At 52.8% G+C, this 13,760-nt stretch overlaps 1 protein-coding gene across 5 annotated transcripts in view; it reads left to right on the top strand.

Moving 5' to 3' along the window:
* The window catches only part of FAM135B (family with sequence similarity 135 member B), a 278,086-nt gene that overhangs the window by 191,365 nt on the left and 72,961 nt on the right, over positions 1–13,760 (top strand). For all 5 annotated transcript variants that reach the window (XM_044244899.1, XM_044244898.1, XM_044244901.1 and 2 more), the window contains 3 exons: positions 1,096–1,166; positions 6,191–6,364; positions 10,967–11,093. In XM_044244899.1, coding sequence (XP_044100834.1) covers positions 1,096–1,166; positions 6,191–6,364; positions 10,967–11,093 — 372 coding nt within the window. The remainder of the gene's footprint in view (positions 1–1,095; positions 1,167–6,190; positions 6,365–10,966; positions 11,094–13,760) is intronic.

Below are 13,760 nucleotides of genomic sequence, written 5' to 3' on the forward strand. Positions count from 1 at the left end.
AGTTGCCTGATTTTTGAATGTTTGCAATTTGTGAGTTGCAACTTGCAGCTTTGTGCAGACTGAACAAACTGTGTCTGTGGTTACAATCTGGCTCACTGGCTTCCAGGTTAGAAACCTGAAGCAATTGTCATAGGCAGCATCGAATGCTGAGAAAGAAATTAGAAACCAGCATTTTGTGGGTTTCAGGGACGAAGAGCTCCGGCCAGTCGGGCATGGGGAGGAGCCGGAGTTCTGGTCCAGGAGCACAGTGCTTACCTGGGTTTCTCCACGGAGCAGGAGGAGCAGGGGGATCTGGTTTTTGGCAAGCAGTCTTCCTGGAGGTGGGGGGAGGGTGTTCAGTATGGGAAAAGAAGAATGAGGGGTGCCAGCTTTTAGGTGTATGTGGGAAGCTGGCAGGTAGAACCAATAGATCCCTTTGCGAATTGATGAAAACAGGAAAGTGACAAAGGAAAGCAGCTGTGGAAATGCCAAACTGTCCCAAAATGTAAACGGTTGAGTGTAACAGACCTCAAGACAAAAACAAAAGCTCTGCTTTCTCAGGAAGCTGAGCCACCTTGGAGAGTGACTTCACTTTCCCGAACGTCAACCAGCCTTCTCTGGACACCTGGACAGTGGTGCCCAGCAGGCGGGCGTGCCTAAGGGCAGAGACACTGGCACCTGCACCAGCGTCCCATCACCAGCCAAATGGGGTTTCCTGTGGGCAAGTTCACAGCTACGCCCGCTTCCCAGAGCAGGAACACTTCCCTCCTGCCTGAAAGGATGCCAGATCAAATCTGTTGGGGAAATAAAGTTCTCAAAAGTCCTGTGATAGAGCAAACTTAGAGCAAACTTATTTAACTTTTTATTTTTTTTTTCACATTGACTTTCCCCCTACGTTTGACTTACGTAAATCTCTTCCTTCTGTTTTCCTGGGAATACACACAGATCTCCCCTTCATCCGGGATTCCACGGAATGTGCATGGGAATTCCGCTTTACAAATGGAGTGAAATTAACCTTGTGGAGAGAGGCTTGTCTTAAACTGTGAGAAACAGACCAGCCACATTTTTGATCTGGACCAGATCTGACCCTTAACTCCTCTGCACTTTCTCTTTCAGGTGGAGGAGGCGCTAAGTGAGGTTGATTTTCAGCTCAAGGTGGATCTGCACTTTACGGACAGTGAGCAGCAGTGAGTGTCCCTGACGTCCTGAACGGTGGGCCTGCGGTTTCCTCCCTCCGGCCCTTCCCTGCCCCTGGGGCACCTCCTGGCCCTGAACCTTAGAACATGGCTCAGAAACCTGGTTCCCGAGCAGCTAGAGTGGTCTCCACTGCCACAGCCCACCCAGCCACGGGGCTGGGGTGCCCGCGTGGTCACTGCCGACGGCATGCATTTTAAGCCGGTCGCTCGCGTGCTGCGTGCACAGAAAACAGCCGGCCCGCTTGCCTTCATTATCTGGCACCGTCTCGTCGCTGACACCTCCATTTGTTTTCAGTGCAATATTATTTTCATTAGGTCTTTAAATGAATGACCATACTCTGAAGCAGCAAGTCTCAAGGCTCCTTCTGAATCCAAGGAGATTCTTCCAGGATTCTGCGTCTTTGTACTAAATGTCCGCTATTATGTTTCAACTCTCTGAAAATTGAAAATCCATTTATGGGTAACCTGCTGAGTAAACAAGCAGGAGACAGCGGCTTTTCTTCTGGGAACTGCTTCCTCTCGGCCTATGCTGGGGCCTCCTCTCCTGCTCGGGCGAGCTGTCAGCTGCAGGTTCTGTGCGGTCAGAAGGGGATGGTCCCTGTTTCTGGGATCATAAGTCCAGTCAAGAATATTAGCAAAACTGCAACCCCTCATCTGGTTTCTGACCTCTTCTTTGCCCTCGTCCACGCCTATACCCCACCTCCCCCAGCCCCAGGCTAGCTCAGGTCAGGAAGCTCCCGGTGCAGAGGTGGGATGGTGGGCGGCTTCGTACTTGTTCCTGCCTCCTTCCCGGCTGGGGTGTGTGGACCTTGCCGGGTCAAGTGCAGTAAGGAGGAAGGAGATGGTGGAGGATGGGGGGGGTGGGCAGGGGTCATGCAAGGCAGATTTAGTTGCTCTTGGGGTATCCCTATACATCCCTTGGGATCTCCACGTTGATTAGTCAAACTTCCTCACTCCTCCACCTCCAACCCTGCGGGTCTTTGATACAGCCTTGTTTCCTGTGCCTGGCTCACCTACTCCGTGCAGGGAGCTCTTCTGGCATATTCTTCTCCAAAGAACCCACATTTGGGCCTTGGGAAATGAACAAAGGCACTTGAATCCCTCCCTGGTGGGGCTTCCCTCCCCCTGCAATCCTGCCCACTCCGCCTGTGGCCGATACACCCACCCTCAGCCTCTCTCGGAAGGACTTCTGCAGGGTGTGGCAGGCACAAGGACCTACGTTCTCCCAATTCTAAGGGACCCAGGGCAAGCTCACTTGAAGATCCCTCTCATGAGGCTTACAGTTACGGGCGAGACACTCCTTTCCCTCTGTTCTGTTAGCAGACTCTCGGGGAATTATTCTGACTACTCTCCACAAATTAATCTCCCCTTCTGGTGTCTACAACCACTTCAGCCGATGCTTCGTGCTCTGCGGTGGATAATGGAGAACCGAGTGGCCAATGGTCTGATGCAGGTGGAAAAGTCCCCCGGTCCCCCGATCCCCTGATCCCCTGATCCCTTCATCCCTTCAAATTTCAGACTCCCTCCCAAAGCCTTCTCCCCTTTCTCAGGGACGGTCTCATCCCTGAGATGCATCTGGTTGTCATGGAAGTTTCCATAATACGAGGAGTTGAAGCAGATGGGATTCTTTGAGACGTCGGTGATCCGATGTTTCCACACCTTGAGAATGGACATCTGCTGATGTGTAGATGGTCACATCTAGTGTCCTGGGCATCAGGAGTATCTGTCCATGGTCCTGCCATGGGGTCTGGGCGCAATAGCACAGATGCTCATTCTTGTCTGGACCCAGCCCTTCTGGCCGTGCATTTCCCTCATATCTGCTGCTTACTCCTTTGTGGGATGGTGGATGCTTAGGAGATCTTATTCTCCTCACACCATCTTCATGGTTTAGAGCCATACTGAACTCAGAGCCCCTTTAGGAGGCTGGCTTTCTTCCTAACCTAGAGACTCAGAAGTGAAGCTCTTGGCTCTGGTCTCCTATGTCCCCTCAGGCATCTGTGATTTCTGTCTTTCATGCACCTCATTAATCCACCTGTATTCTCTTCTCGTGCCTGCTTCCTTCAGAAACACCCATCTGTCACTCTGTGGTAGACATTTCTAAGTCATCAGAGAATCCTACCCCTCAGCCTAGAAGTCCTGCATCCCACCAGTCAGCCTGAATGATAGCCATGGTAGACCCAGGAATTGAGACCATCTTGTCATCAGAAGAGTGGTTAACATAAAGGGACACAAAGCGCATGAAATTCAACATCTCACACTCTGTGCTCATCAACCACGAGATGCTGGTCAAGTGCCAGAACGTTCCTACATCTCAGCAGCCTCATTTATAAAATGGACATTATTATACAATTGGTTCCTCATCAGTCTGTTATGAAGATTAACTGAGACAACATCTCAAGTGTGTGGCCGGCCTAATCAATGTCTTCTTCCTCCTTGTGGCTTCCTAGATGCACACGGGGCCAGGGTTCCCTATGTCCCTTCCTCTCGGCAACACAGAGCACTTAATCACAATCAGAACAGGGGGGCTTCATGGAGTATAAGATTAGCTAAGAGGAACAGGAAGCAAGAGGCTGGCAAAATTTCTAATGCCATATTTTTTCATTTTCATAAATTGAGTTTAAGGATGAGACAGTGTCTTTTGCACATCCTGGGGACACATATTAGACTTTGAAACATGACCCAGGCAGAGGCTTCTTTAGAACCATGTAGACCAGAGTGGAGACCAGTTGGAGAAGCACCGTGTATAATCTCAGGGATTTCGAAGGTCTCATGACCCCTATTTCCTCCAGTGGTTCACTGTGGGCAGGGCGATTCTGTCCCCAGGGACATTTGGGCAACATCTGGAGACATTTTTGATTGTTACGCATAGGGTGCTGCTACTTGAACGGATGGATAGAGTCCCTGGATGCCAATGAAGATCCTACAGGGCGCAGGACAGCAACCCACCCCCCCCCCCCCACCGACAGATGGTTATCCCATCCCCAAAGTCAAGATCAGCCTGCTCTCGTCTTCCCTCAGGCTCGCACCTACTACACTGTGAAGGTTCACAAGCATACGCCTGCGAAGGGACAGGGAACTCACTCCTGCCCATCAGATCCCATTCTGTCCCTGGGCAATTCTGCCTATGAGGAGATTCTTCTTTATTTAAGCAACAAGTCCTTTTTGTGTGCCTTCCCTCCGTTCCCCTGGATTTTAGTTCGTGCAACCACTTAGAAAAATTCTCAGTCAGCTTGACCCTTTAAGATCAGGTAAACAAGACTTTTTGATAAAGTCGTCTCTTCATCTCCAATTAAATATCAGGGCTCTTTCTCTATGTTTTGGGCTTTTTATTTTATTTTGTTAAGTTCCTTTATATAAATGCAGACACTCTCCTCTCCATGCTCTCCAGTTTACCTCTGTCCTTTCTACATTGAAACCACTATGGACTGATTTTTATCTCCATTGATTGGTTCTAGCCACATTTTAGAGCACAAACAAGCTATCACCTCCTTTATTCTGAGGTCTTTACTCCGATTAATGTGACTTAAATTCTTTTTCCACATGTTTGACACCTTCACTACCCTGACATGTACTTCACTTCACCTCTATTGTTCTAGCCTAAGACTATCTCTGGGATTCCCACAAGCCTGTGTATGAATGGATTCCAATACAGTCCGGTAATACAGAATGGACTGCGTGGTCAGATGAATGTGGGTCTGGCATTCTGGTTCTGCCTTAGGACCTGGCAGCAGGCGGTTCACTCATGCTGGCTTTACTTCCTTGTCTGTAGATGGAATGATGCTGGGAAAGGCCTCACACGATCATCATGTGGGTTAAGGGAAAAGCACTGGATTCCGTTCATGGTAAAGCCTCAGTACATTGTTCTCAGAATCAAAGTGACTATAAACGTTAATGACTTTCAGAGGCTCAGGAGGGATCCTCTTGGCTCTTTCCAAACCATGCTTCTCCTGGGGCAGAGAGGAGGCCCTGTTTGTGGTCTGTTTGTGGAGTCACACGGGGCTGCTGTGATTTGGGTGTTTGGCTTTCCTTTGCACACAAGGCATAAGCAGCAAAGATTCCAGGACGCAGCATTGGGGCAGGTCCTGGAAGTTTGCCGCCCTTGCTCTCTCTGTGTCTCATTTCCCCATCTGCGGAGGAAGGAGAAGTTTGTCTCTGACTATTCTCTGAGCTTCTGCTCTACTCATGTCCATCCAGGCTTCCCAAGTGCTCTGGCTCAGAGAAACTTGGAGAACCTGAGGGATTCGTTTCCAGAGCTTGAGATTAGTACTGGAGGAATTTTATTTAGAGAAGAAGCAACCCTATTTTTGTCACCAGAGACTCTGTTGGACCTTGCCTACCAGCCAGTTCGTCTCTTGGGAATCAGACAGGCACCAAGGACAAAATGCTAGAACAAAGGTCGAGAAATCCGTGATAAAAGTGGTCAGACTATTTAATCGGTATGCTTAGGGACTCATACACTCATTTGGCCCCACAGTTATTCTCTTCAGTAAGCCAGTACTGGCCCAGCTTCTATAGTGTGCAGGATAAGATGCTAGGTGTTGGGGACAGAAAGGCTGATTAGTCATATTTCCTGGCCTTAGGAGCTAGAGATCTAGTAGAGAGCACAGACTTAGAAAGGAAGTGCTTTCCTGCATGTGGGGGGAGGGGAAGGAGCAGAGGGGGAGGGAGACCATGGAGGGCTTCTGTGTTGAGATGAGCCCTGGGAAGGGTCTGAGTGTGCCTCCATCACTGGCCTGGCAGGGGGCTTGGTGTCCACGCCTGGGAGCCCCTGGGCTGCCGAGAGATAGAAATAGCTATGTGATGCCTCCTGACTTCTTTTTCTTCTTGGACACGGGGTTTCTTCATCTGCCAATCACAGGAGAAATGATTTCAACCAGACAGGGTGACTGTAGGGATTGACTAAGATGATGTGCGCGGGGTGGTGGGCCCGGGGAGAGGCTGTCACGCAGACCTGTGTGAGTGACAGCAGGGCGGGCCCGCCGTCACTCAGGGGCGCGCACTCGATTGCCTTCCAGGCTGAGGGACGTGGCGGGGGCCCCCCTGATCAGCAGCCGCACGCTCGGCCTACACTTCCATGCCTGGAGGGGTCTGCACCACCAGGTCCCCGTCATGTTCGACTACTTCCATCTGTCAGTCATCTCGGTGACCGTCCACGCCGCCCTCGTGGCTCTGCAGCAGCCTTTGATCAGGTAGGAAGCGATGGCCATGATCCCGGAGGTGCAGGGGCGCGGCTCTGCCATTCTTGTTTCGCTCCATCCCCGGGGCAGCTGGGGGGGCTCTGGCCTGGCTGGGGTTGACGGGGGCCGACCACAGGAGCTTCTCCCAGGCTGACTGTCAAGGCTCTGGGCCTCCCTCAGGAGTTGGGGTGAGGTGAGCGGGGTGGGGGAGGGCATTGGGAGTCAGGGGTGCATGGGCAGGGAGCCGGGGGCTGACAACCTGCCAGCAGTGGATCATACCTGGACCCCGTGCTGGGCTTTGCTTATTCTAACGATGCCTTGACTGAGAAGTCCCCGCATGTCCCCGAGACACACTGTCTTCATCGCTAAGCCAGGAGCCCTCATGCGGCCCAAGCGCAGAAGAGGATGCGGCCAAGCCCGGGGCAGGGGCTCTGTCTGCTGGCCTCTCCCGGGCTTGCTGTTTGTTCCAAAGCAGGACCCTGAGGTTTCAGAAATGCCACAAGTGGAAGAACAGAGCTAGTACCTTGTGTGCCTGGCATGGCCAGACATACGCCAGGTTCCTTCGAAACCCTGCCCTGCTCACGGACATGAGTTGCTCGGGTGTTCAAAGGGATATTCGCGGAGAGAATCTGTAGTCCTGGAAAAGGGCTAACCTTCCAGGGTCCCTTCTCAGGACAGCTTCTCTGCACTGGGAGTTAAAATGCCTGTGGGGGACACTGCAGTCCCCAGTGATTATTGTTGCGTGAGGCCCAGGTTGGGGTCAGTGAATAGGGAAGGAGGAACCCGGATCCTGGCCAGGTGCCGTGGCCAGGAGATGCTGCCCCTGGAGACCTTCACTCAGTCCCTGGGCCTCTTGGCCAAGCTCCATCCTGGGTTGTGTTTGCTGATGGGTTTAATTCAGACACTGACCTTGAATGGTAGACGGGGTGCCTATGTATCAAGTCAACAATAATTCCCAAGTCAAGAAATGTCGGCCTGAGAGAGAAAAGCTCAGTGGACTAAAAAAGTCTAGTTTCTGAGAGCAAAGGGGGCCCTGCATAGGGTGGGCCTTAAGCAGCATTGGGTTTTGAACTGGGGAGAGTCTTTGGGGGGTGGTTTTTAGCTTAGGGCCCGTGAATGGAGCCAAGGACACTGGAGGTGGAGAGAGCTGACTTCATGGGCTGTGTGTGCGGAGTGCCTGGCCCCTCGGCCCTGCTGGCAAACGTGAACAAGTGTGTCCTTCTCCTGCCCATCACGGATTGAGCTCCTTCATGGAAACTAGCCCTCCGGAAGGGAGCCCATGGGACTACCTATCGTTCCTTCTCAGCGCCTATACTGAAGGCCTGCTGTGCCCCAGGAATGGTGTTAGGACCCACACAGTATACCAAGGAGTCATTGCTAAAGACGCTTCCATCCAAGAATGCAGAATCAAATGGAGGGGGCCCCTCGGCTTGGATGGCGTTATCCTACGGCAGACGTTGAGCAGAGTTTGACAGAAAACATGGCGGAAGCAAACGAAAGCAGACCCGAATTTGGGAAATCGCAGGAGACAGAGTCAAGAAAGCAGTAGACGGTATGAAGGCCCTGCAAGGCTGCCCACCCCCAGCTGTGCGCTCTCTCTGCGGCTCGGCGGAGAGTGGCCTTGGTGCAGACATGAGGTCACAGTCCGTCTGCTGTCAGGGATGCAGGGCGGATGGCCGACGGTGCTGTGTGAGTCGCCAGCCCTGAAGGACCATCCCTGAAGGTGAGCCGAGAGCCCGGTGGGAAAGCAGAGCACCCTGTAGGCTGTTCTGGGTCCCAGAGATGGAGCTCCAGATGTCTGGGACCTCCAGGTACTTTCTGGGGGTCCTCAGAGAGGTATCTAACCTCTAAGAGTTTCAACATCAAAATAGGAACGGGAGAAACAGAGGGAGGAAGGAAGGAGTGAACTTAAGAAATGAGTAGGGTTATGAACCCAACAGAAACGAAGCGGGTACAACGAGACGAAGCTCACATCATGTGCCACACGTGGTGAATGCGGGCTGGGTCACGGTGGGTGCCCTAAGCTTTAGTCGTTTCTGGAAAGGCCGGGCCAAGAAGCTCTGGGATGAACAGATTGCATCCGGGACCCTGAAAGTCCTGGAGCCTGGCGAGGCAGGGACATCTTAAGTACCTCAATCTAGTTCACTGTGTAACGCATGTAGGGAGCATGGCGTACGACGGCCTTCCAAGTCGGCTCTGTGGCAGGAGGGTCCCAGGTTCTGTCCTGAGCCTCCTGCTGATGAAGCCTGTCAGCTCCAGCAAGTGACTTCCGTTCCCCAAGCTTCTGCCTCGGCACATGCCAGGAGGACCTCAGGAGGATTAAATGAGATCGTACACGGAGAACCCCGGGCCATGCCTTCAGCGGATTCGTATCCGGGCAGTGTCTACCATGTTGCAGGCCCTGATCTTGGCCCCCTGGCCAGCACCTCATAAGCACGCACTGGGCCGAGCAAACTGTGAGCGTGGGGAAGTAGTTCTGCTCTGGGGAAACCAGGACCAGCTTTAGAGAAGAACCAGCCTTTGAGCTGGACCCGGGGGATCAGAGATTGTGACATCGAGAAATAAACTGGGGAGGGTAAAGGTGACATTTAGCGGTGGAGCTAATGACATGGTACAGAACTGAGAATCTGTTTACTGTCTAAGAGAGAGGTAGGGAAGGTTTTGAGCAAGAGCCTCCCTTGATAGAGCCTGTTTCGTGAAGATCCCTCCAGTGGCCAGAGTGGGCTGGGCTGGGAGTGACATCAGGGTAGAGGCAGGAGGACACTCTAGGGTCCCGCTAGGAGATTGAGTGTTCACAGTGAAAAGCAGGTGTCCCTCCTCTTGCTGCTGGGAGCACTGATGCTTTCTAACGAGGATCTGGGATCTGGAAACTCCTTGTAGAAAATGTAACCTTCTGACAGAACGAGCTCCTTGCAAATCAGACGCGGCTGAGAGGAACACACAGAGCCACCCAGCGCCAGAGCCTGGCTCCTCCCGGGATGGGGGTAAAAATAGAACTGTCTTCTGTTCTCTGGATTTTACAGGAAGGATTTCTATTAGTTCACTCACAGTGGCTGGGAACAGAGGGAACCCTTTAAAATGAAGGGAAATGCCTGTCAACTAGGGAGAACTCTAGTTTTTTTTTTTTTCCAGAAAAGTGAGTTTCACAGCATCGGTGAAATCTAGTCAGGAAGAAGCAGGTGTGCAATTAAAATTTAACCTCAGAAGACCTTCTGCCTTTCCTGAAACACCCCGAAGGGAACCTGATTTTTGCACCTTACATGAGGAGAGCTGGATCTCATGGGAGGGATTCGATCCGTTGGAAAAGCTGATCAAGCCCACCATTAAGTGAAATAACCAGTCCTTCCCATTACGAATTGGCCGTCTGTCCCCAAAGGTGTCGTGAGTGTCACAGCTCACGCACACATTCTCTGTTTCTCGGCAATGTTCCTTTTATCCGTTTGTAGTTTGTGCATTTGCTTTAAATGGCAGTTCCAAACAAATCAGGGTAATGATTACGTTACATGCATTAATATTTGTGGTGTTTCCACAAAAGCCGTGTAAACAGTCACCATGGTGTGAGAGTTTATTGCATTTGTGGTATTATGGACAGCAGCTGGAGCATTTATGGAATCGTGACTTTTTGCCTGACGCTGTCCTTGAAGCCACTTTGGGCTACGCTCAGGAACCCTTAGAGCCCCTGGGGAAAGTGCTGGGACCCACCTTTCCCACCTTCAGAAACACCCAGAGGCTAAAAACGTACCCATGTCATGTAGCTTCTGGGAGCTCTGCTAGGCTTGGAGCCTGGGAGTCCCAGCCTCACTGGCGGCCTCTAACCTCCGGGCCCTTCTCCGTGCGGATCACCTCCAGCTCGTCCTCCTCAGCCCAGCTGGCTTTATGACTGCTCTCTGTGCTCACTGTGCCGAGCCCGCCTTCATCCTGTCACCTCTGCGTCCCTCCCTAGACCGAAACATCTCTGCGGAGAGGGCCACGGCTGTGTCCTCCGGCCCCCCTGCCACCTAACGTTCTGCCCGCTGCGGGGCGTGCGCCTGGTACATATTTACATAAATGAATTAAACGGAAATATATGGGAGCTTTCGTTCCCTGTCAGGATGTTAAGCAGGAAGGCAGGTCGTTGGTTGGACTAAATCCTTCCAGGATTATTTCTTGAGCACCTGCGCTGGAGGGGGCTGTAGTTGCCCCTTCCTCTACGGGAGGACAGACGGAGGCTCAGGGAGGAGCAGGGTTGGAGGAGCTCACCCCGGACTGTGCCCCGAAGTAGAAGCAGGACCCAGACTGTAGCAGATGGAACCCCCGTCCTTCTGGCCTGGAGCCCATCCGCCTGCCCCTCCAGTCCCGTGGCCTGGGAGCTCTGCCTCAGGGTCTCTCGGCAGGCATGTGGTTGGCCATCAGGGGTATTCCTTCGTCCACAGAGCAGGACGTGTGCCGTTTTACCTCCCTGGATCTCATGGCAATTGTGCTGCCTTGTCGGGTCGGCATCCTGGGGACGGGGGGGCACCTACTTCTAAATGGCTAATGTCACAACGCCCCACTAATGGCCCCAAGGGGCTGAGCTCATAGCCCCACGCCTTTCTTCACACTGTTTTTCTCCTCTTCAATCCCCCTGCCTTTCAGTTTTACCCGTCCAGGAAGAGGCTCCTGGCTTGGTAAAGGCGGGCCAGACACGGGACCAGAGCAGTCCAGCCTCTCTCTGGAAAACCTGGTCTTCGGAGCTGGATACTGCAAGCCGACTTCTTCGGAGGTAAGGTCCACACGGGATGTGGCCTCAAGGCCACCTTCAGTTTTGTAGGCGTGGTGTGTGTCCCTTCCTCTCTCCTGTCCATCCATTCCTGCCTTTTTGTAAAACATATTGCCAATGCCAAGCTCTGGGGTAGACACCGGCCCCAGGGTCCCCACACACATCCCTTCTGGGTGGTCCCCCGTGAGGGCGTGTTGTGAGGGCTTTCCCTTGGACTGTGTGGGAACCTGGAAGTCCCTTGGCCTTGAACTGCTTTCAGACCCCCGTTCCATCTCTGTCTTGCTCACTTTTCTGGGCCTCCGTTTGCCCCCCGCCGGGTGAGGTCACGGAAACGTAATTATCTTCGGGGGGCAGTGTGTGTAGCTGTTGCTATCATGACGGTAAAATTCCTAGCCCGGAGCTTGTACTCAGTAGGGGCTCAGCAAATATGCACACCCCGACCTTCCCATCAACACCCATCATTACGCTCTGTGAGGTGCACGTCTTTGGCCACACGCAGCATCGCTGCCTGTATCTCTCCTGAGCCGACACAGGATTATTTTTATCAGGGACCTGTTCAGAAAGGACCAGCCCGTGTGAGTCTGACTTCCCTGGAGAGACGGAACCAACAAGAGATAGAGAGATGGAAAAATGGATTATAGTATTTCCAATGACATTGACATATTTATGTATATACGACGTGAGAATATGAAGAGATCTGTTGAGAAGTATTGGCTCACGTGATGTTGGAGACCTGTCCCCTGTCGGCTGGGGACCCGGCAGAGCTGAGCCGGTGGTGGGCTGAGGTCCAGTGTGCCTGAGGTCCAGTGTGCAGCCTGAGGTCCGGTATGCAGACAGGTGAACACTGGTGTCCCAGCCAGAAGGCAGGCAGACAGAGGACATTCTCCCACTCAGATTCCTCGCGGGTCGGGTGACTCCGATCCGCGTCAGGAGGGCCGCTCCGTACTCAGCCTGCCCACCCCCTGCTGCCAAAGGGGGTCCACGCTGTCCTGTGCAGCCCTGCCCCTGCTCCTGGTGCCCAGCCTCGCGGGGCCTGGACTTGGCTGGCTCTCCTGTGAGGTCAGCTCTCCCAGCCTGAGCCCCAGCCAGGAGGCCTGGCTGCAGAAGCGTGTCCTGGCCTGGCCGGCAGTCATGCGTCCATCTGGGCCAAGCCTCTGTGTCGCAGGAGAAGCTGAGGAATGGGCTGCCAACCCTCTTGCATGACAGGGGACCCAGACCAGGACAGGGTTCTGTGCCCAGAAGGAGCAGACCTTAAAGCCAAATAGAACTTTCCTTCTTTCTTTCCTTCCTTCCTTTCTTTTTTCTTTTTGGAAGATTATCTCCATTTATTTTATGTTTCTTATAATTTTTTGTGTTATGTTATCTTAGCCAGCATACAGAACATCATTAGCTTTTGATGCAGTGTTCCGTGATTCATTGTTTGCATAAAAAACCCAGGGCTCCATGCGATAGAACTTTCTGGAAGATGGTCTCCAGTGACCTGTAGATGTAGGACCTCAGGCAGCTGCTCAGACTCTAGGAACCACATCCTCATCTTTGATGGTGGACCCAGCAAATAGTAAGAAGGTAGCGGAAGGCGGGGGCCAGGAAGCCTGGGGTTGGGAGTGGCGTGTCTGCATTATATCCATTATATCACACCATGACTTCAAGGGCTCCCGCATGGGATTGGGAAGGAGTGGAAGTCGGGACTTCCTGCTCCCTCTCTGCGTCCCCACGGCCACACACGGACGCCTTGTCATGAGTGGACGCTTCGTGCTTCCCTGGACCAGCCCTGACCCCCTGCTGAGAGCCAAGCCTGGCTCCAGACTCCCCTTGGGTGGACCGAAACCTTGGTTGTGACCACCCCACACCTCCACTGCTCCCTCAGCTGGGTCCTCCTCCTCCTCAGTCCCCGCAAGTGTGTCCCCAGAGTGTCCCCGGCAGATCTACCTGAATATCTCCAGCTCGGACCATTGTCTGACATTGTCTATAATGTGGCATAGGACATTAGGGAATATCAGAGTTTCCACATCAATTCAAAACACTTCTAACACATATTCCAAGACACGGCCTTTGCTAGGTCCACAGGAGGCTATGAGGGCAATTATGATACAGTGTCCCATAAGGAACTCTAACGCACATCCTCTGATGCCTCGTTCAGGTGCCACCATCTCTGAGGAGCTCTCTCGGATTTCCTAGTCTTTGTTTTCTCTCCCAGATGTTTCTTTCACGCTCAACTCTAGGCATCTCTGTCCCTCCTCCCCGAGGGTCCGAGTGGCTGGGGATAGAGGCCAGCTTACTCAGCGTCACATGCCCAAGTCCAGCACCTTGCAGAGCTGCCCTTGGAGACTGTGCAGAGCCCTAGAGCTGGGGCAGGCTGGGGCAGGGTGCACTGACTGTGGCATCCGAGAGACTGAGTGTGACCCAGCTGGATCCCTGCCCTGGAGATGGTGTGACTCGCTAGAGAGAAGATTAAGGTGTCGGACACCTGCTGTGCTCCTCGGAGCCCTGGGACCAGGCAGGGTTTCACTCACCCTTGGAAATGCAAGTTCTCAACCTGAGAATGGGATAATACCTGCTTTTAGAGAGGGTCTCAGGAGGTAATATGTCTAAAGGCAGTACAAAAATAAACCCCTAACAGGTGCATGATACAGTATAGTTTTTCCCCCTTCTATTTCTTTTCTTGGCTAT

The sequence above is a fragment of the Neovison vison genome, chromosome 4 (assembly GCF_020171115.1).
Source record: "Neovison vison isolate M4711 chromosome 4, ASM_NN_V1, whole genome shotgun sequence".
Taxonomy (NCBI): Eukaryota; Metazoa; Chordata; class Mammalia; order Carnivora; family Mustelidae; genus Neogale; species Neogale vison.